The sequence below is a fragment of the Oryzias latipes genome, chromosome 15 (genome assembly GCF_053564925.1).
Source record: "Oryzias latipes strain Hd-rR chromosome 15, Olatipes_Hd-rR_3.1".
NCBI lineage: Eukaryota > Metazoa > Chordata > Actinopteri > Beloniformes > Adrianichthyidae > Oryzias > Oryzias latipes.
Genome location: NC_136251.1, coordinates 12,499,111 through 12,522,794, shown reverse-complemented (window position 1 = coordinate 12,522,794; position 23,684 = coordinate 12,499,111). Strand labels below are relative to the sequence as shown.

General features: G+C 39.4%; 1 protein-coding gene across 4 annotated transcripts; it reads left to right on the top strand.

The window, feature by feature from the left end:
* Window positions 1–499: 499 nt before the first annotated feature.
* Window positions 500–23,482, top strand: slc22a15 (solute carrier family 22 member 15). 4 transcript variants are annotated; one of them, XM_011484160.3, is made up of 13 exons: window positions 500–1,289; window positions 5,971–6,120; window positions 6,214–6,346; window positions 9,251–9,415; window positions 9,499–9,628; window positions 10,028–10,088; window positions 16,925–17,091; window positions 17,871–18,011; window positions 18,385–18,470; window positions 18,758–18,866; window positions 18,937–19,009; window positions 20,584–20,742; window positions 22,286–23,482. In XM_011484160.3, the coding sequence occupies exons 1-13, from the start codon at window positions 1,206–1,208 to the stop codon at window positions 22,319–22,321; spliced, it is 1,494 nt and encodes a 497-aa protein (XP_011482462.1). In that variant the 5' UTR covers window positions 500–1,205; the 3' UTR covers window positions 22,322–23,482. The 4 variants fall into 4 exon arrangements, with proteins under 4 accessions (XP_011482462.1, XP_023818924.1, XP_023818925.1 ...); XM_023963156.2 differs by having other exon boundaries at window positions 18,385–18,500; XM_023963157.2 differs by lacking the exon at window positions 500–1,289 and adding an exon at window positions 1,555–1,738 and having other exon boundaries at window positions 18,385–18,500.
* Window positions 23,483–23,684: the final 202 nt, after the last annotated feature.

Genomic DNA, 23,684 nt, shown 5'->3' with positions numbered 1-23,684 from the left:
GGGCAAGGTGGCCGGGATTGTCGTCGGAGTCATCATCATCATCATCATTATCATCAGTGGCCTCGCAGTTGCTTATAAAAAGAGATTTTTTCGAAGACAGGCTCAGATCACCGAAAACACAAATGGAACACCTCATGGTGGGGTTGATCAGCCGCTGGTTAAGAAGTCAGAATCCAACTCTAATCCTCCGGGTTCCGCCCCTAAACCCACCACTAAAAGTGACCCAACTCCGGCAACCAGCACTGAACCATCTTCAAAAGTATAATACATTACGAGAGTGTTGAGAAATCATCTGCAGGTTTTAAGGTGGACCTGCAACGTAACGAATGCTGTTGAATGTCTTTCTGCTCTTTGGGGGTTCCCGCCAGGCTATCATCTGTTGTCTTTGTGTCAGCTTCACGACTCGCCATATAGGCAGCAGAAATGTGTTTTTATGCATGGATTCTCTTCTGGGCCGTGCAAACAGACTGATGACCTGTTCAATGCGCTCCCAGACTTTCCATAACAGTAGCGGGAATAGGCTCCAACAACCCTGTGACCCCAAATGGATACAGCAGGGTCTGAAGATGAATGGATGGATTCATGGCTTCACTTTGGCACTGAACTGGTAATGACAGAGGGAAAAGACTCTGCATCATTCCTGTGGATTCTGCAGCTCGTGGAAAGATCCTCCTCTGACTGCCTTCTGTGGATGCATGAGTCGCAAGCCGTATCCTGTGGAAAAATCTGAGACTCATATTTGGACTTTTAGGGAGAAAAAGGTTCAATCAACCACATTAAGAGCATGTAAATGCGATCTGTTATCAACTTAGCTTGGCTTTTATTAATTCAAAAACCCAAATTGGTTGGATGATTTCAGTTTCATTTGATTAAGCTTTTAGTCTAAATGCACTGTTAAATATTAGAAAGTGACTCGATTTTACTGCCGGTTTTCTTTTATTTGTGCCTAAATTTACAGGACACTCGTGTTTTTTTATTCTTTTTGTCTATTAGTATTTAAAGTATATAAACTCTCTCTTAATAAATATGAACTTCGTTTCGCCAACTCTTGTGCGTGATTATTATTATTATTTACCTAAAAATTCCTGAAACAAGGTCAGCGGAGCTAACAATCGAACCGGAAGTGGGCGTGGAGTCACCCTCTTGGCTTCCGGTCCTTCGGTGGCTATGCTAGCTCGGAGAGCCGCTGTCGTGCCCCGACTGGAATGGATTTAGAGAGCGCTTTTCAAACGGTCGGCGAGTTCGGACCCTTCCAGAGACGGGCCGTGTTTGTCCTCAACCTGTCCCAGGTCAGTGGGCGAAACGTGCGTTAATGAACAGAAATGGGTCCGAACGGAACATTCCCGGATGTTTAGCATCTTTGGTGCTACGTGGCTTCCAGACAGTCCAGATTTTTAGAGGTTTTTTTTTTTTATTAAACTTGAGTCTGGCTGCTATTCAAGACAACAAGCTTGCAAAGATTGTGTACAAAAATATATATTGTTGAGCACAAGAATTCCTACTGATTAATTTAAGCTCTGCGTGCGTGCAGCATTGTAAATTTACATATAGTTGCCGTTGATTTGTTTGAAGGTTTGCATCAATGCGCCCTCCCCCTATTTCTTGTTTGTCTTTGGTTGCTGGTTCCATTCCAGATATGTAGTTAACATGAGATTGTTCAGGGTCATGCGGAATGAAAAAGCAGCAGTGTCCCGACGTCTCTCCCCCGTATCTGGAGGATGCAGTCAGGTCCCTGCAGGTTTGGTCTGAATATTATACATTATCTATATTTTTCTAAATCAAAATGTCTAATATAATCTCATCCTCTTACTTGAACAAAACGGGGAAACTAGAATACAAACTGCAGTAAAGCTGTAGCATCAAAGTTCCATATTCTAAGACAGTGGCGGTTCTACACTGACTTACTCCCTGGGCGGGTAACCCCACAGGCGCCCCCCCCCCCCCCCCCCCCCCGCACACCTACAAAATTTGACAACATCCTGTTGTGTTCCCTATCTTCTATTTAGCTATTTTACACAAAAAAATGCATGAATGTTCTAGACTCATATTACAGGGGGGTCAAACTAAGTCACACAGGGGGCCTAAGTTAAAAACACGCTTAAGGTTTTGGGCCGAAGAAGATAAACATTTAATGAACACACTAAAGCTAAACTTTTAAACCTTTTAAACTGAACTTTTTGAAGATAAATATGAATAAAAACAGGAACACAAGTTAAACCTTAAATAATATGTTGCTCCCCATAGAAATATATTCTGTCAAAATTATACAAATATGAACATGCTGCAGAACAAAACAAAGAAAGCCTGGAAATATTAATAAGAAATTACAAATCAAATAATTCCATTTTTTTTGCTCTTTTATCATTTTTTAGAGCATTTGTTTTTAGAGCCGGACTCCTGCTTCATTTTTAACAATAATTTCTTAATGTGTGACGCCCTGTGTGTGTCTTTGTGAAACATATCAGAGGGATTAGATCTAAAAAAAAAACTTATTGTGATTAATATGTTTAGGTCTTATAAAACATTAAAGACTAAATCATAGAACTCATCAGTGGGATTACTCCAAAAATATTTGGCATTTCCCTAAATTTGTGCAACACCAACAGCAGAAATCCTCCAAAAAACCTCAATCCATAAAAAATGGTCTGCGCTCATCCCCCCTCCCCCTCCCCTTCCCTCTGACACACGCGGCTCCGTCTCTATGACGGGAGGCGCAGCTGAGGCCCAGAGTTGATTGTCAGATAGAAAAAGACTCCCCTCACGCCTGTTAGTGTGATTCAGCCACCGGCGAGTTGCGCCCCCCTCTCGAGTTTTTTGACTAATGTTCCAAAGACTACAGCAAAGAGGTGTGGCCGCAAGCGTCTTGCAGCAGAGGGCGGTGGTCACGTGCGTGTCGGGTCTGCCGTGTCAGAGCAAAGTATTGTGGGAAATAATCCCCATTGCCTGCTTTTGTCGAAATTGAGTTGAGCACGGGTGTTTGTTCTGCCCAATTCCTTTTCATGTGCCTGTTTTACGTTTTTTCACTCTGAGTTATTTCATCTTTTATTTTTTTATTTTTTTTTATTTTATTTTTTGCACCATAACTGTGAAGAGCAAAGAGGATGAAGACATTCTTAACAGTCTGATGTGTCAAAGTAAAAGTGTTAAGTGTCGGCAGCTGAAGCAATTTCAAATTAAAAGCTACAAGCTTCCTCTTTGAATATCGTAGCACAATATGCGTTACGCACAATATGCGTTACGCACGCATCGGGCACGGCAAATGCCGCCCCCTATGAAGTGCCGCCCTGGGCGACCGCCCACATCGCCCATATCTAAAACCGCCACTGTTCTAAGACGTTCAAAGCTGAGGATTTTCATAGCATCATGGAGAGAACATATCCACTGGATTTGTGAATCTGTATTACTTGATCTGTAACTTGCATAATACATTGTGTGCATAACTATGTTCTTGCAATTGCGTATTCTCGTACATATTCAATGTCAAAATCTTACAAAGCACAAACACAAAAAACTACAAAATACTATTTAAGTATACACAACTTGAAATAGCACCATCTTAAAACTAACTCCCTCCCAAGAATTACACTTCCACAAATCCAGTGAGTCTATTTTTTTTCTCCATAAAAAGCCCAAAAATAGTGTTTTGAACATGCTCTTGTAACATTCTTCTCATGATGGAGGACATGTAAAAGGAAATTAAACTAAAAAATACATTTCAAAATATTTCTTTATTCAAATTGTTGTGAATCAGGAGCAGCTGAAAAAATGCACTCTGGAAAAGATTGAATGTGTGTCATAGAACTTTAAACAAGCCACAAGCTCCCTGTTCTGCTCCATTCTGATGCATCCATTTGTAGACAACTACATCCATGTTCGTCCTTGTTTTCCATATCTGAGCTGGAATCTGGATGTAAACTGTACGGCTGGATGGCTCCAATATTGCTCACCATTTCTGTCAGACCAGTAATGTTATGTTGGGGGTGTGTGGTGCTTTAAGCTACCGAGAATGTGTGTAAACACAGATGGCGAGAATTGGGGCAAGGTTGCTTTGTACCAGCAACCCCGCCCACAACTCATACATAAATTTCTAATGAGAGATTTCTTGATTTTGTGGCATAATTATATTTTATAGACTGGGGGGAACACATTTATAACTGATCAAAAGATGATCAAAGTGGGTCTTTAATGTTGTGTCTGAATTCCTCACTACTCCCTAGCCCAGGGTTCTGCCTGGGTTAGGGAGAACATTTCTGGCCAGTGTCTTATCGACTAAAACCCAACAAAGATACATTTTTTGTGGTCTTTAAGGCATTTGTTTTTAAAATGTAGTTTTAAGTATTCACAACAAATTATGAGATTGCTATATATTTCGATAAATACTAAGTTCAACTCACTTTCTCTTTGGTCACAGCACATTCAGTTCAAACAGTTTCAAACCGTTTCAAAATAAAAATGCACCATGTATCAAATAAGATCTTCCTCTTGCGTCAGATTTACTTGATTTAACAATGCAAGAAAACTGAGTAGGGGGCTCTGCCGTCCTTTTGTCTCCTTTTACTATTAAACATAAACATGACAACATTGTTGTAGAATTCAATAAAAAAAAACTAAAAAAAACCTTTACATGTAAATGTAATTTGATACTTTTTGAACTTTGCCTCTGAACAGCAACACTGTTGTTCAGCAGAAGATTTTTTAAGTTTATTGTTATAAGACACACTGACAGTAGATTAAAACTTTTTATCATCATTTTGTTCAGTTATATATGTTAGAATCTACACAAAAAAACTTTTACATAAAAAAAATCCTAAATTAAAAAGCCATTATTTATTTAAATTGTTTGCATTTTTCTTTAAAGCTAAAGAGACACAAAAACAGGGATAAATTACCGCATGTGGCTCCAGAGTTTCAGGTTGGAGATCCCTGCCATAACTTCTAAAAACTATTTAATGCAGGACTACCTGGATTTTAATGCAATTTAAACAAATGCTCTTTTTTGTATATGTATTTATTTGATAAAGGGACAATGGATACAAAAAACGGTGTGAAGTGCTCTAAAAAAGAGAAATGCTGTAAATACCCTGGATTATAGCTTTTGCTAATTTACATCCTCTGTCCCTTGCTGACCATGGTCTGCCACCAAGAGACCGTAGATAAAATAAATAAATAAAAAAGTACATTATTAACATGGAATTAAATATAATTTCATAACATTAACATTACATAGCTTGAGTTTCATAAGGTGTTTTAAACAGCAAATGCGATGTCACCGATTTGCCGAAGTAAAATACTTTAAATATGACCATTTTATGAAGACTGTTTATGATTCTATTGTGTTCTGATGATGAAAACCTGAAAAATGTATTAAAAAAAAGAACTTTACGTAAATTATTTTCAAAAGACAAGTTGTTCAAACTCAATAGATTGTGGTTTGTATTCGCTAATCTACTGAACAATGATTCACACAGGGTTTTTTGCAAATACTTCTGGGAAATTTCCAGGGCTCTGTATTATAGATCTGTAGATTTAGAAGCTGTGACAAAATGGCGAACGCCCTATATGCACTAAGTAGTGAGGGAATTTAGAAATAACCTAAAAGTTAAAATAATTAGAGCCAGTTGTTGTTCACAGAGAGACCACTAGTTGGCCTGTTAAACGATGAAACCGTTCTAAGGCAGTATTATGGGATGGGACGTTGTGACCTCATAAAGTTGTGAATTATTTCTTCCTTGACTTGTTTGATCGTTGGATATGTTTTTGTTTATGTGTTAGGGATTTGTTTAAAAGTAATCAAAAGTGAGATTATGAAGTTCTTTATACTCTAAATGCAGAAGAGACTATGGTGGCAGTATTATGGTTAGGGTTTAAGGCAAGCTTTCTTTTTTCTTGTGTTGCAACGTTCCTAAATTAGAACTTTTTGGACACAAAATGTTGCAACAGGATGAGAGAAATTGTGGTTTTGTGTTGCAGCTCTACATGGCCTGTCAGTCCATGCTCATCGTTCTGATTGGATCTACACCACAATACCAAATCCAGTCAAAGGACAGCGCCCAGCCCAGCCAGCAGGTGCAGCTCCAACACCCCACCTTCACAGAAGATGTGGACTCCATAGTGACCGAAGTGAGACACTCTCCTGTGTTCTCACTCTGAAACATTTAGTTGAAACTGGTGAACCTAGAATTTGGAGGGCGGTGTCTTCTCTGTGCTCCCCAGTGGCTCCTCGTCAAGCAGCAGGCTTACAAGGTCGGGCTTGCTGGATCGCTGTTTTTTGCTGGACTTCTGGTTGGGAATGTGGTTTTTGGACCGCTGTCTGACAAGATCGGCAGGAAGCCCGTCTACCTGACAGGTGGGGAAACCGTGGTTCCTCCATCATGGATGTCAGATTTGATATGAACTGTGATGTAAACAAAGACCAGAGTCCATTTTGATATTTGAAGTCTTGATCCTAAGCAGGAGAGATGTCGACCTCATGGCATCTCAGAACAGGGGAGGAATTTATCAAGCCAAATAATAGCTTCACATTTCAGATTTTATTGTGGGTGCATGCTAAGATTTTCAGAAAAAAAGGGTGTATACCACTTCTCTACTTTCAAGATGACTAAATTCCAGCTAAGCTATTCACGAAGCCTTGTTGACATCACAGTCTTTCTCAGAATGTGAAGCAAGTAAATCTTCACTATTGAAGCCCTCTATCAGAGAGGACAACTCACAAAACCAAAGAAAAACAACAACAAACAAACCATTTAGCCAAACACTATAAAACATGATCTAACAATTAAGAAAATAACAAAAAATATAGACAAAATATAAAAATTTAAAATACTGTAGAGAAATCCCCAAGTTTTTGCAAAAAAGATCAAGACAGAGATTATAATCCTGTCAGTCAAAATACATTAAAAAAAGGACATGTCCATCTCCAGTCTTTTAATAGTATGCAGGGCTCCAGACTGCGAGCAATTCGTCGCATTTTGCGACCAAAATTTGAGTGTGCGACTGAATTTTACATCCAGTCGCACGTGTGCGACCAGTAAATTTTGCCTCCCCCACCCTCCGTATCAAACGGTTATGCGCGGCCGTTACGGCAGCACACCGACCACCCCCGTCCCGCAGGAGTCGGGTCAGCTGAGGAGAATAAATGTCCCACACCTACATGCGTGACAGCTAACGGGGCTTGAACTTTAAACACGCTCGAGCAAAAACAACATTAGTTTTAGACTCACTGAAAATACGTGGGGAAAATGCAACGATAGACGTGTTTGAGATGAACCAGCACCTCGCCTGGATCGTTGGGGACACCAGGCGGGGGGGCTGTGAGATGAAAGCGAATCTGCAGCAAGACTGAAGGAGAACAGGAAGTTGGAGTTGTCCTTAACATTCAATTTAGTTTTAATATTCTTCTCCCCCTTAGTATGATCTGTGTTATTATATATTTTATGATTATTTTAATGTTTTGTGATGTATGTAGCCTTTTTTAATGAATTGGTATTTTAAATTATTTTAATTAATCACTCCACTACAAAAACCATCAGGACACATGTCCCGTAATGCATTGTTTTGTAGTCTAAGGGCAGCTTTCAGTCAGTTCAGTTTCCAGCTGTGTCCGGGTAGGTTTGTCCCTTGCTCCCACCCCTTTCTCGCGATATTTTTGTGATGATTGACAGTTGATGTTGGAGCAAAAACAAAAATATGTCACACACCAGGTGATCTGCGCAGCGTTGAGTCCACCTGGGTGATCTCAAACACACTTATTGTGCATCTTGGCTGCACCTATTTGGTGTCACAAAGATGGTGCTGTCAGTTTACCTTCTTGTTGCATCTTCAAAAGTGCAGAATAAAATGTGACACTGAATTTGAAACAGCACATTGTAATTTCTACATCTATTATTAAAGTATTTATTAGTAATACAGTGGAAATTAGTAGATTTGGTTAGCATGTTGATTTACGGTATGCGCCCCTAAATTTTCTGGTTGTGACCCTAAAATTTTCAGTTAGGGGCCACTGTGCTCCTAGTGAAAAAAGTTAGTCTGGAGCCCTGGTATGGGCCGGCGCCCTGACCCATATTCTATGAAAGAAATACACTTTTTCTTGAAATTCTAATTTTTGGAAAGGGTTTGTAGGAGTTTGTCTCTGCAAGTCTCTAAACTCTAAAATTAAAATCTATTGTAAAGAACCCAATGTAGTGATAAAAGCAGAGGCGTGACAGGAGTTCTCTTATTGGCTCCAGTTAAAAGCCCTGCTGCACAATTTACACTTGGCTGTCAGGAGTGTCGTCCAGTGACGCACAATGACAACAATAAAAAGGGTTTTCACGTGTCAAAATTCTCGCACTGTGACCGTAGACTGTGGAACGTCTGGTGTATGTGGCTCTGCAGGTTTTTCAGGGTTGGTATAAAAATACTCGGTACAGCAAATTGAGGATTTTTCTAGAGGCTGAGTAAAAACAATGACTCAGAACTTTGCTTCGTATTATTGTGGCCAAAACTCTTAAAACAAAAATGGAGAACTTTTTAAAGCTTGTAACAAACCTCATGTTAATGTTTGATGTTATGCTATAGGAATATGTAAACAGTGTGGGCATGGTTAATGTAAAATCAAGTTGATGGGGGATTTTCTGCTCCAATGACACTTGTTACATGTATCAGGTATAGACATTGACTAAATATGAGAACTGGACTGAGTTACTGTGACATCACCCGTAGAAAAGGCTTCCACCAAATTAAGTCCATTCAGTTGGACGCTGCCATGTTGGAGTCAGACGACGTCAGCAAGCAGTGATTGGTCTAAGTTGATCTAAGTTACTGTTTCTATGGAGCAACTCTCGCTTATCAGGAGTGAGCTTGTTGGAAGTCTACACCCCTACCACCTGAAAGCAGGCCAAAGGAAATCTGTCAATCAAATGTTTTGAATGTTCAACGTGAGACCACATGCTTTAATTAAGGCATCTGACTGGTCAATTTATAACTTTAATAACTTGCAGAAAGAAATAAGATTAAAAAAAAGATGATCTTGAACATGTTATAAAAGGTATTAGAGTAAGGTTCTTCTGACCAATAGAAAGACTGAGTAACAGCTGTTTATTTCTCTACTGCTATGGAATTTTGGCTTCTTGGAACCAGCATGTACTTCCTGTTTGAAACACCGGGGGGGGGGCTCATTCAGTCCACTCGTCTTATACAATCAATGGCTAATCCCCTTCCCTTCCTGGGTAATTTGTTAAGTAAACTTTCATTTTCATCTCTATCCTCCTAGGTCTCTTCCTTGAGGTGGTTTTTGGTTATGTGACCGCTTTGGCGCCCAGTTACGAGGTCTTCGCCGCCTCCCGTCTCCTGGTGGGGTTGATGAACGGCGGCATCGGCCTCGTCTGCTTTGTTCTCACCCAGGAATATGTGGGCAAGTCGTACTGGGCCATGACAGGTACAAAACGGCAAAGATGAAGCCGACACATTCTGAAAGAACTTTCTGAAGCAGCAGGGGCGGGGGCTCCTTTTTCTCTTCAGGGACGCTGGCCAGCATGTCATTCGCTGTCGGGATAGCACTGTTCGCCGCTCTGGGATACTTCATCCGGCCGTGGAGGACGCTAGCCATGGCGGCAAACTCCTCGGGCGTTCTCTTCTTCCTGCTGTCAGTGTGAGTGGAACTCAGTGAGAAGTCTCCATGCTCATGCTGGTCGGCCATTAAGGACCAGCTCCAATCATCTTTTCACGGCGTTCCCGGTGGTACTTAACTATGATTATGCCAAAAACCTGTGTCGATTTCTAGTACATAGTTTCTGCAGAGTGGCAGTAGTTCATAAGAAATTCGCCTGAGTTGTCCGTTTGCACAGAGTTTGGCCGTTCCCCCTTCTCCTCCCCGTTGCTGAGAGCTCAGAGCAGGGAGTGCTACAGAAGTCTGGAGAGTGAAGTGCTTGCTGTTCATCTAGTCAGAAAGGATTTAAGCATCAATAAACTAGTGTTTGAAAGACAGCTGTGTCCCGTGAGCTTCTTTTTTCCCTGCTCGTAAAGTGATTTGTCTCCATTTTTTCCTCAGTATGCTCCCAGAGTCTCCTAGGTGGCTTTATTCCCAGGGCCAGACGGAGCGAGCCGAAGAGGTAACACTGTAAAAATTCTTGTTTCACATTATTAACATCTGTTCTTGCTTAAAGACCCACTCTGATGAAAGTTGTTTTTGGTATTTTCTTAAAATTAAATTTCTAAGTAGTTATTTTAATTAAAATCATTGAAAATCAACAGCAGACAAACAAGGATGTTTGAAAAAAATAAAAAAGATTTGACGTAGAAAAATGCTGGGTCGGCCCCAAGCTCCCAGCTCCGGGCCCTCGGCAATGGGGAGGGGAAGGGGGGCGGGTGAAGAAAGCTGGCCAAACGGCGGTGCAGCAGTGCACTCAGAGCTGCACTGCTTCACCTCTTTGCACCATGAACCCCTGCCGCTCTTTTTTTTTTTTTTTGGCCAATTATGTCATTTATAATCATAATTAAAGGACCACTAATAACATTTTGAAAATACATCCAAAATGATGGCAGCAGGACTTTAAGAAGCAGTTCAAAATAGACAGATAAAACAAAACAGTGTGCTGGAAAAAGGGTGGGTAGAAGAAAAATCCTGTATGATCCTCCCCTTTTTACAACACCTTATGTTGTGTATATTTCTATTTACAGTTTTACTTCTTCTCAAAACATTCACATTACTTTCTGTATAGCACTATGCAGAAGTGACATTTGTTTATTTGTTTTCAATAATCATTTCCTGCCTTGTAAAGTTTAATCAGGGTCATCTTGTAGGTTTCTTTGAATACATGTAAACCTTTGCTTTGTTTTAAACCTTCATCCAGCCCGTGCCATATATCCACACTTCAAACTGAAAAGCAAATTTTCTTATTTGTAGTCTGAATGCTCTACTTTTGGAAGTTCAGCTGATTTCTTAACCCGTAACCCCTCCCCCTGTCCTTGAACATTAGTTGTATGTTGACTGGAAGTAAGTTATTTCTGTCTTTATACATGATGAGTGCTGTTTTAAGTTTAACTACTTCCCATTTCAATAAACCCACATAAAAATAGTGCATTTGTATGTGTCCACTGTAGATTTGCTTTATAAGTATTTCCCAAAACTTCTACAGTGTACTGTAAATATGGTATTATCAATGGATATAGGAGTAGATGTGCTTTGTGAGTGAATGACGCATTTTTCCCAACACTGCTATGCTGTTAGCAAGTCTAGCTCTGACTTGTTTTATTTGTGGCCTCCAGCTTATTCTGTGGTCCATAATTACTCCAAGGAACTCAATTTCAGTCACTTTTTCCATCACATGATTATCAATAGCAACTTTTATATCTAAACTGCAGGAATATGGCAATTTCCAAAAATCAGAAATTTAGTTTTCTTAACATTGAGTGAAAGTTTAGTTTAGTCAAAACCTTGTTTTAGTTTCCCTAACTCTGTGTTTACTATTTTTAGTACTTCACTGAAATTCCCCCTCTTTACATTCTATACTTGTGTCATTGGCATATAAAAAGTATTTGAGTGTATTTGACGCCATGTGTATGTCATTTAGATATAGGATAAACAGTGTTGGGCCTAATATTGACCCTTGTCAGCAGGGATGTTTTTTTTATCTTCCAGTTGTACAAACTGCTGGTGGTTTTTAATGTAACTGTTTAACCAAGTTAATGACAGTCTTCATATTCCATGTCTTTCCAGTTTCTTTACTAAGATGTTATGATCAATTGTGTCAAAAGCCTTTGTCAGATCGATTAACACCCCTACTGTAAACTCTTTATTATCTGTGCCATTTATTATTTCTTCAGTTAGTTGCGTAATCGCCATGGATGTTGATCTGTTTTTTTCTGAAACCATATTGGCCGTCGGATATTAGTTTGTGTTTCTCAGCAAAATTTTCCAGCCTTGTGATGAATACTTTTTCTAGAATTTATTGAAAATACATCCAAAAGTGATGTTTGTCCTCTGATTTGTGTAGTTGAATTACTTTAGTTATTTTCATTTTCTGTGGATATGTTCCTGTTTGAAAGGATCAATTGCAAATGTAGGTTAGCGGGTCAACAATAGAATCAATGACCTCTTTTATCACCATCATATTAATTTCCGTTACAAAATATTCATTAAACTCCCTCGTCATACCCTGAACATTGTTGCACATCTCATTTTTACCAGCTAAAGTCTGGATAATTTGTTTTCTCGTTTAGCTTTCTAATGACACTGTTACTTCCCACATCTCTATTGATTTTTAAATATTTTCTGTATAATAGCCTTTTTCCTGTTCTCTTGATACGGGTTAATTTGTTTTTAGATTTTTTGTATCACTTCAACAGTTCTACTTTTTAGGAATTGTTTGTATAAATTGTTCTTTTTTTGCATGCGTTTCTCAGTTCAGTTGTCATCCATGGATTTTTATTATATCGTTGTCTGCTACAGGATTTTGTGAGCTGTTTTTGTCGTATTTTGATGGAAACCCCTGCATATATTTGTCATAAGCTGGGTTAACATCGTTGCTTTCATACAGGGTTATCCAAGTTTGTGCTTGTGGTTCTGACTTAAATACATTATTGATTCCTCTGTTGGTTTTCTTCTGTGAACTATTTGGCTTTTTTCTTTCATTTCTCTACAAACACACATAGTTTTCAAATACTAGAAGGTGGTCACTGATGTCAGTCATCATTAATCCACTTTTTATTCCATTTTCTAGGTAGTTTGTGAATATATTATCTATCAAGGTTGCGCTATTTGTTGTTAGTCTGCTCGGTTTGTTGATTAATGGATATAAGCTTAAACTGTACATTGTTGAGTCAAATCTTCTGTCTTGGTGTGATTGTTTGGGTTCAAGAAATCTACCGGTATGTTAAAATCGCCACAAAGAAATATGACCTTCTTTGGAGATATTGGCAAACATATTTTCAGTAGCACCTGTGAAAGTTTCCGTGTTTGATAAAGGGGCTCTATACACGCAACTGACAATGACGTTACTCTGCTCCTCCATACTGATCTCTATAGATATATATTCCATGACATCATCAATACAGCCAGACATTGTCTCCACAGCTTAGTGTTTAAGACTGTTGTGTATATAAAGAGCCCCCCCCCCCCCCCCCCCCCCCAACTGGCTTATTTTTCCCTTTTTCCTTTTTCCTGTTCACAGGGTGAGAATTACAGTTCTTAGGCTGGAAGTGTGAGCCACTTACTGCCTTTAGCCGGGCCCCCGATATTGCAATTACCGGTAGTGTTTTCTCGATCCGACACACGACATTCGAGTTGTGTAACCAGCATATTTTTTTCTGCATTTTGTTTATTTTTAATTCTTCGACTGAGTCCACAAGTAGCTGTTGTTTTTTTGAGATGTTTGCAATTTCTCCATACATGAAGTTCAAGGATTTTTTAATGTCTTTTAGTTCTTCTTCTGTCATTGTGTTGCCGTTTTTGGGTGGCATTTTTAACTATTACCGTGGTCTGCTGCTGGTCCTGTTTGCTGCTGCAGAATGACAACATTATGGCGGTTAGCCGGAGTTTGGTGGTTAGCTGCTGCGGTAACTAGATTAGATTATCATTTAGCCTCTGAAGTATTTAACACTTTGTTTATTTTTTCTCCTTTTATTTAGTTTTCTGTTACTCTGAAATTAGCCTGGCGGGAGTAATTGATTATATACAAAATATGTAAATTACTTTTTTGCAGTAGTATAGACCATGACTAAGGAGTTTTTGTAATCTATTACTCATTACATGATTAATTACTATTGTAATAGTAATTGTTTAAAGCAATAAGGACATGAGGGGTTAACAGATTAATAACAGTCTCAGATAAATCTATTTCCTGCTGATAATCAGGCACTTTAAGCGTTTTGGAATTAGTTATACCCAAACACTTTAATTTGCAGTTTGTGTTCTTAACAGTCAATGTGAAACAGTGTTCGCCCTTCACCCACATGTGAAATACTGCGGGGGTTTAAATTTGTATGTTTTACTTCAAAAAACAAAACTAATCTAAAAGTAATAAACAATCTTCTGAGAGTGAAATATTAAAGTAGAGAACTGACTATGACAGACATAAATCCTCTGTAATGGATTATTGTTTGAAAGTACTTTAGTACAGAACTGTTCGCTGAATATTTGGTTTTAAGTTTTTGCTTTGGTTCCTGGCTTAAAGCTAAAGAATGAGTTAGCTGAGAAAACGTACTGCTGTGCTTCTGCTTTCTCTAGATGATTAGATGAGCATCAGGGCATCTGATTCAGGCTTCAACATGTCGACCACACGGTGACGGCTCTGGAAAAGATGCGTACTCTCAATCTGTTTCACTATTATGCTCCTGGCAAACTGCAAAAACTGACAGAGTAAACCGTTGTCATAGAGAACAGGAGGAACATGTAAAAACGAGACTCATCTGACTCAATGGGAAGAAGAAATAATTCAAGAAAACTTCACCTGTTACTTCATCTGCTACCGCTTTTACGCCATGAATAACAAGAACCAAAACCTGAATTCCACCATTAAATAGACAAAAGAATAAACGCTCAGGGACCAAAAAACCTTTCTCTGATTCTTCTTTTCATTAGTTTTTCTCCAGTTTTAGTAACTAAGTTGAACTGAAGTAAACTTTAAGCCTTAACTACTTGAACTTGTGGCAGTATCCTACCCATCAGCTCTCTGTTTACACACTCTCCCACCAGCTTACAGCCCCTCACACCCTCAACCGGAGATTAGCGGTCCAACAAAAATGGGGAGCAGTATCAGAGCCACCCAGCCGTAAAGTTTTGAGTCAGATTCCAGCTCTGACGAGGAAAACAAAGGCGAACATGGATCTAGTCGTCTACTAGTCAGATGCATCGGAATGGAGTGGAACAGGGAGCCTGTGGCCCACCCAACGTCACAATATCTTATTCAAACTGCAACTCGAATAAAGAAATACTCAGAAATGGCATTTTGAGTTTATTTTTCCTTATATATGTCCTCCATTTTTAGAAAAATGGAACAAGAACATGTTCAACACACCAAAACCCTTTTTTCATGGGAGTGGGTCTTTAAATGAATCAAGTGTTCAACTTCAGTGAATTCTGGAGAACAGAACTGAAACAGAAAGTTAAATATTAATATAAGGTTCACATAATTCCAGTCAAATGTAATTTGTATTTTTCTTTTTACTTGTTTATCCGTCAGAGTTTATAAAGTGACTTTATGATGAAATGGCCTCTCCTTTGTCCTCCTTTTAGAGAAGTAGCATGTCTATAAAAACGCCTTTCAGAAAGTTTTCTGTTTCATCCGCTTGATTGAAAACCTTCCCAGGATCAAATGATGTTTTTTATGAAGGTTTTCTGTTACTTCGAGTTCTGCTAAAGCTCTTTTGGTCAGAGGCAGTTGGCTTTGACTTTCAACATCTCAAAAGAGCAAAAGTGAAACTTCAAATGAACCCTGTGTCTCAGGGGGGGAAACTGTTGTGGTTGTGCAAAATGCTTTTAGCTAACATTTCAGACAGATTAAAGGAGCTGGGATCCTTTTGCTTTAAGGTTTATTCATCTGATCGTTAACTCTGTAGGTTTTCTGGGTCTTAGATTTGAAATAAATCAGAATTATCTTCTATGTTTATCTGCCTCATTTTTTGTTCTTAATATGTAAACCAAAGAGACAAGAGAAGAAAATGGAAAAAGAGCCATAGAGGAAGCTGCAGTTTGTTGTCACAATAACAGGATGCGTTTAACAATGCCTCAACTACGGTGGCCCTGAAGTACAAACCACATCAAGAAGTCACTCAACACAAAAACATCTTACCGATCACAATGACAATTTAAAAAAGCCAAACAAATAATAAAAAAACAAAATTACATTTTAGAAATTTAAAATAATTTCCAGGAATCAAAATGAAATATTAAAAAATGAAACACAATAGGACACAGGAAAATGTTGGTAGTATGGGTCATCACTGATTTAATGATGACGTTTGAGCTTTGAAAAAGAGGGGAACCACAATGATGTTTTGCCAGCAGGTGGTGAAGCGTTGATTGAGCAATCACTGAACAACAGTAACTGTGACCAGAAGCTGAAATTCCCGCTCCGATCTATTTTCAAAGCATTCTCAGTTCTTTCATTTATGATTTTTCTGCTTTTAGCCAAAATCCCAAATCCTATTTGGTTTTCTAGAACAATTTTCTATAGAGCGTCTTTAGTTCAATAGAAATTCACCTCTGAGTTGTAGACAGAACTGTTGGCGTGGATCCCCCATCCCTCCTTCCCCTCCCTGTTGCAAAGAGCTCTCTGTTTACAGACTCCCCAGCTAGCTTACAGCCCCTCACACCCTCAACCTAACATTAGCGGTGCATCTGAAATGGCCTGCCCAAAGTATTTTCTATGTAACAAATAAACTCTTTTTCTAAAGGAATTTTTTAAATCTTCTCCTGATTCAAAACTATTTGAATAAAGAATTACTCAGAAATGCAATTTTCAGTTTAAATTTCTTTATGTATGTTCTCCATAATCAGAAAAATGTTAAAAACAGTAAAATGGCCATTTTCATCAGAGTGGGTTTTTAAAGAAATGTCATCTGTCAGTAGAAATTGCAGTGCCAAAGTAATTCCAGTTGAAAATGTGAACGAATGTCATCATTCAGTGATGTTCCATAGTATCTACCTTTTCTGGATTCTTATTTTGTTTCATTTTTTAACATTTTATTTGGATTCTGGAAATCCCTTTTTTTCCTAAAAACTTTTTTTCTTTTCTTTTGGGGATCTGAAACCAACTAAAAGAATCTCTGCAGCAAAACTTGTATTTTTTCTGGATAACAGGGCACCTGTGAGGAGTTTCTAAAGTCCATTAGCTTTATTTTTTACCCATTTCCTTTGTTTGAACAGATTTGGATCTCCTGGTGTTTATCGAAAGGTTTTTTTTTAGAAGATAGAACAACCGTGTTTTTTTGTTCTTGTTGTGTTTAGGTTCTGAGGTACATGGCTCAGAAGAACTCCAACAAGGCCAACAACCTCGTCCTGCAACGTGTCAGTGCTGGTAAGGCTGGTTACCATGACAACAGGCGCTCTGGAGTCCTGCAGCTCATCGTCCATCCCGTGCTCCGCCTGCGGACCGTGGTCCTCATGTATGTGTGGTGAGTATCTCAACCAGGCTGCTTTTGCAACTCGGAGCTTCCTAAAATTACAGCAGAAGTGCAGACAACCAAAAATTAAACTCTACTTCCTCTTCCAGCTGTTTTCATATTCTGCTGGGTTTTTTAAAGTGGGAGCCGCCTCGATTCTGATGCCTAATAGCGTCCTGAAGGACCGCAGATATGATTGTTGCATAACATCAATCTCAAAGGGTTTGTTAAAGAGAAAAGGAGTGGAGGTTAATCATTTTCAGAATGTGTTCCACTGAAAAAACGGATGATTCAGCCGTGAGTCTTTGTAACTGATTGAATTGGAGTCACTCTGCCCGAGCGCATGTAAAATGCTCGCTCCAACTCGGACCCCGTACTTCGGCTTCAATCTCATTGTACAATGGACAATCACAATAAACCAAATGTAATCATCTAATCTTAACTGCAATGTGTTTTATCATAACTTTAACATCAGTGAGGTTTATGGCTGCTGAGGCTTTGACTCTTTCAGAGTCAGATTTACAAACATATGCTTAAAAGCCCTTTTTTTAAAGTACTTTTCAGCTGTGCTCACAGCTATTTTACACTTTCTTTGGCAAATTTAGTAATTATTTCTACAGTTAACACTTAATTATTATTTTCTCCCACTTCTGACATTTGACTGCTTGGTTGTCCTTGTTATTTAAGTTATTTACAGTAAACAAGCTGCCATCAACTGCATGGCATTTCAGGAGTGGTTGGACTAAACAGAGCTGAGTCAGAAAGTGACTTTTCCCAATGCTGTGCTGCAGGTACGCGTGCAGCTTGGTCTACTATGGTCTGACTCTGGGGGCCGGCGACATGTCCGGGAGCCGATACCTGAACGTCGCCATGTACGGCGTGGTGGAGCTGCCTGCCTACCCGCTCTGCATCTACTTCATCAACAAGCACTGGTAAGAAAAAACAACGACACAAACTCACAGCAAACGCTCATTTTGTGATTCGGGACAGTCTGTTCCTGTTACGGTATGCAGCAGTCCTGGACTGCAAGGACCATTGTGTTTTTGCAATTCCACTTTCTTACTGTGCCATTGAGTGAAAATTTCACACCCACCACATCCTCAAAAACTCACCAAAATTTGCCTGGACCTCGGACCGGTTGAAAAAGAATGTTTTGGGATGTTGGCATGTTGCCATTTAACCTCCCTTTGCACCCCTAAAACTGTCCCGCTGTGAAAAACGTTCTCTTTCTTTAAAGTTTGTCCTGTCCTTGCCTGCTGTCCTGCATGTTGCTGAGTTAATGCAGCCTGTGTTTGTGTTGCTCAGGGCTGGCAGGAGGAAGAGCATGGCCGCCTTCCTGTGTCTGGCAGGCGTGGCGTGCCTCTGCACCACGCTGGTCCCTGATTCCTCCGGTGAGACTCTGCTATATAAAAGCGCCGGAGGTGAAGTCAAAAAACACCACGATTGACAGCACAAGGGGGGGAAAGACTTTCACAATGAGTTTATTCTTATGTCAAGGGCTGTTGCTGCTCCACACCCACTGAAACAGAAATAAAGCTTTTTTTAAAGGAGAAGATGACTTTTAGTGGTCCTCCAATCAGAAAACTGACTTTATGAAAATTCACCATCAGAATAATTGAAATGCAGCTGCTGTTCTTGATGATCTGTGGCATATTTGTAATATTTTGGTTGTTTGCAGGACTTTTCCTGAGCGTCACGTCATTGGCTCTCTTGGGGAAACTGATGGTCAGCGCCGCCTTCAACATCGCATACGTCTACACGTCTGAGCTCTACCCAACGGTCATCAGGTAAGTAGCTGGACGCCCACGTACTTGCAGCCATGCGACTTACATACTCTTTGACTCATCTGTGCTCCAGGAATGCAGGTTTGGGAGTTTGCGCCATGTCCTGCAGAGTTGGAGGAATCCTGGCCCCATTCGTTCCCTCTATGGTGAGTTTGCCACACTTCCTGCATCAGCAAGTTAGATCCTTCTTTAAAGTCCCACTCCCATCATTGTTAAATCTATTTTAAAGACTTCTCAGTGGTATTTTAATTAGAATGATGCTGTTTTTAGCCAAAAAAAAGCCCTGTGTAGTTTTCCTGGACATAGTTTCTGCATTGGAAATTTGCCTGTTAGTTGTGGGCTGTACCTTTGGCACGAGGCAAGCGTGCCCCCCTCCCTGTTACCCATCTGTTTACACGTTCTCCATCTAGCTTACAACCACCTCACAACCCAAACCTGACATTACCCCTGCAACAAAAATGGTGAGCAATATCTGAGCAATCCAGCCGTACAGTTTTGAGTCAGATTTCAGCTCAGGCGAAGAAACATAGACGTTCATGGATCTTTTTGTCTGCAAGTGGATGGATCAGAATGGAGCAGAGCAGGGAGACTTGTGGTCCGCCCAGGATATTTTTTACGTCACAAATATCTCATTGCATTGTTTCATCTGCCCCTGATTCACAACAATTTGAATAAAGAAATAATTAGAAATGCAATTTAATGCTTAAAGTTCCTTATATATGTCCTCCGTCATCAGAAAAATGCCACAAGAAAATGGTACAAACAGCATAAAACAAAACTTTCATGAGAGTGGGTCTTTATGTTTAACTGTATTGTGTACCTTTGAAGAAACTCCCTCCCTCAGGAGGTTTCACTTTATAGGTTCAGAGTAACACCCTCAGTGTCTGCAGGTGAAATGATTCTTGCAGAAGTTTCGTTTTTTCTACAACAGTAAACTTGTCAGCTCCTCTCTGGCAGTTTGTGTTTCTTCACTTCCTCCCAAATCGCCGGTTTGAGTCAGCTGAAAAATATGTGCTCTTCAGCAGAGCAATCCCCTTTTTTTCATATTTTCTTCTTCCAGGATTCTCCGTTATCAGGCTGCAAAGGCAGGGCGTTTAAAAGCAGTGAGTCACACTAGCAGAAAAAAAGTTCATGCAGATGTTTGTCCGGGCGGGGTCATCCTGTGAAGGGAGTTTCCAGCAGTTGATTCATGCAGAAAGAAGAGCTGTTTTGGCCTCAAAATGAGCAAAGATGAAGCTAATGAACAAAATGGGAATCTTAATTAAAACATTCTGATTTTTTGTTGTTGTTTATTTATTTAGTTAATCATTTTTTTTCTAATATTATATACGTTCTCCCATTGCTTTTATCAGGCTGTGTGTTTTCATGAAACAAAAAAAGCAGGTGAATCTCAGTTTTCCACATTTTGAGGGGGAATGTTAGTCTAGAGATTAAATTACTGAACTCAAACAGGGGATCTTGGCTGGTCTCTTAAGGTGAGTTTTAGTGACCCCTTGTGGCGTTTTGTGTCAATAGTTTTTTACTTCTCTCTTGTTTTGCTGTATTTCTCCAGCACATCTTCAGCAAGTCTTCAGGTGAACTAATGTGGAAGTTTCTCCTGCTCATGAAAGAGAACTGGGGAAATGTTCAAATGATGTTGGAGTTTGAGCCCAGGCCAGTTTAGCAGAGCACCGCAGTGATCTGATGTGTGTGTGTGTGTATGTGTGTGTGTGTGTTGCAGCGGGCTCTGCACACCTCCATGCCCTTCACCGTGTTCTGTCTGAGCGGCCTGTCTGCTGGCTGTCTGGGCCTCCTGCTGCCTGAAACCCTCCACAGACCTGCAGCAGAAACCCTGGAGGATCTGAGCAGCCCGAACCAGGCCCGGGTTCTGGAGACCAAGGTGACCCGAGACTCTCATGCTGCATTTACACCAACACGATTCACACCTCAAATTCCTGTCTGCTGCCTCTCTTTTGACATGCACCAAATTCCCTGCTCAACACTCGTCTAAACATGTGCTTGTAAGCCTGTGGGAGGAGCTGCTGTGAAAAGCTTTTAGCCTCATCGCTACATGGAAGCATTGACTGTATCTGGATATCTCATTTCCAACACATGAAAGACACAGATGTTGTTTAAACATCAGGGTTATTTATTTTAAACAGTTCCACAAAAGCATCTGTAATCATTTATCCATATCTGGGTTCATGAGATCATTCAGAGATTCTCCCAGAACGACAACTTCTGTCTCTCTGTGACCCACTTTGAAGACTGGTTCTCCCGCATTAATCTTAGGAGGGAAAAAATAAGAATAAAATATGACGATCTTATTATCATTGTGTCGATTAAAAACAAGAAAAATATCATAGAGTTCCTCCAAGATGGTTTTGGACTCCACCCACTGATTACATCATCAACTGATTGGTTGACGTGAATTCTTGGCCAAAGTTCAGATATTTGAATATGCTGAAATATTGGCCACGAGTCCCAATTTTCACTGCGTTGCTGAACGTCTGATCTGTGCTTTGACTAGATTGTCAGGCAAAATAAAAAGATAAACTAGCTAGCTGTGCAAAAAGAACGAGATGCAAAAATAGCTGAAATTCAAAACAAAGTTGCTAAAAGTATCCTATAAAAGTAGAATTACTCCAGATGTTGCTGGAAAATGCTAAATGATATGATAATTAGCTCCAAAATTGCTAACACAAGTCATAAATAAGGAATCTCAACTTGAACAATAAAGGTATTTAAACATACTTTAAATTCTAAATCAGCTAAAAAAGAGAAGAACAGGAGAATTTCAGATGTTGATTAAAAAAGTAAAAATACCTGAACACTCTGAGACATCATTTGCCAGCATACGATAGCTAAAAAACTCTTTAAAGACCCACTGTGATGGGTGTATTTAACAAGGTCCTGTAGCATTTTTCTGACGATGGAGGACATTTATAAAGAAAATTAAGCTTAAAATTTCATTTCTGAGTATTTCTTTATGCACATTGTGAATAACAAGCGAAAAAAAATGCATTTTTAAAAGATCGTTTTTGTGATGTAGAAAATATGCTGTGTGCGACAAGCTCCTGCTCTCAACTCTCAGGGGTGGCCCTGTGCCAACAGTCCCGCCCACCACTCAAAGGTGAATTTCTGATGAACTCCTGCTGCTCTGCAGAAACTACTAAAGGACAGTTTTTCTTTTTGTTTTGTCTAGAAACGGCATTATTAATTAAAAGACCACGGGGAGCACTTTGACAGTAGATCAAAAGATGATCGGAGTGGGACTTTAAGGCCAAATGACAATCAAAAACAGTTTAAAACTTTAACAAAAATATATTCAATTTGTTTTTTACATCATATTTATTCTTCCCTAGATGAGACAGTGTAGAATGTGAGGGGAGGACATACTATTTATTCATTTGTCTGTTTATGTTTATTTATTTTGCCTTCAGGCTCTTCTTTACGACAATGAATCAAACCACTTGTGACCTCTCCCTCCTCCATGCCGCCTCAGAGCCGTGGACTGCCCCTGAAAGTACCTCAGAAAGAATCCTGTCGTCTTTTAAAGCTGCGACATTCCTAGCTGACAGAGAGGAGGCGCCCTGCCTGCAGACAGAGGCAGGTGAACGGGAAACCGTCGTACCTTCCTCACTTCTTCATGGAGCCAGTGGCTTATTCTGCAGATGACAGGAGTTCAAGCTGTTATTCCACAGTGGAGAGTTGAAGGGAAAAGGACTATTGAGCATTTTGCCAGCCAGGTGTTTCCGCCATATAAAAATGTTCGCTGTTTTCAGATAGAACTGCACGTGTGCCAGTGGTACAGCATTCTGTCATGATGACATAAAAGGCCAAATTCACTGTCAGTGCTTTACTCTAGTCTTCAAGTTTGCCATAATTGTGTCAGAAAAAAATTAGAATTAAAAAATGTTTTTTTGATTTGTTTTCAGATTTTTGAAGACACTTATGGGTATGTTGCAGTGGCGCCTAGAGGCCTGTAGGAGGAGCTGTTTCCACTTTTGGAGGGTTCTAAACTCAGATGTTTTCTAAGTTTTGTTTATTTAGTTTGTCTCAAGACTACATGGAAAAGGATTGTTTCCAGAGAGAAAACCTGTCAGTCTATGACAGTAGTTTCTGCATTAAAACTGTGCCTGTGGCATCAAAGCACTTTGGATAAGTAGCATTTAGGGGATGAAGTTAAACTGAGCAGATTCAGTTTCTGTAGAGAATTTAAGATTCTAGGTTTGTCGAGCTTTTTAAATTCCAAAAGTTTTCCTGTTAATAACTTAAACATCTATTTCATTCCTGCAGATTTCAGTTCAAATTTCAATGGACCAAATTCTCCTAAATAAATAAAGATAAATAAACTGTCTATCATATTTTTGGATTTGTACTTTGTTTACTTAAAAAAAACATTCCTGTCTTGTAATGGAAAGAAAATTGTCGTTTTTGAGAAGAGACTGCTGTTTGCTATGTTTTCTTTTGTGTAAAATTTCTATTTGTGAATGAAAACTTGTCAATTATGTTTACGATTATTGTCTGTGTCTAACAGACTGAAAGAAAACTTGTTATTGCAAATGATTGTTTACTTTCAAAGATTTATTTTTGTAAATAACAGAGCTTAAATAAAGGGAACTATTTGAATGTTAAAATGTTGTTTTAGTGTTAATGGACAAGAAACTTGAAGAAAAAAGGAAACCCAAGAACTCAAGCCATCTGTGAGATTTTTTTATTTATTTAGTTTTTGCTTTTTGTAATCTTTATTTAACTACATAAGGGCCCGTTGCCCTCAGGATCTTCTTTTTAAGGGGCTACTTAATCAAAAAACCAGGATCCTCTTACAGAAGAAGTTCC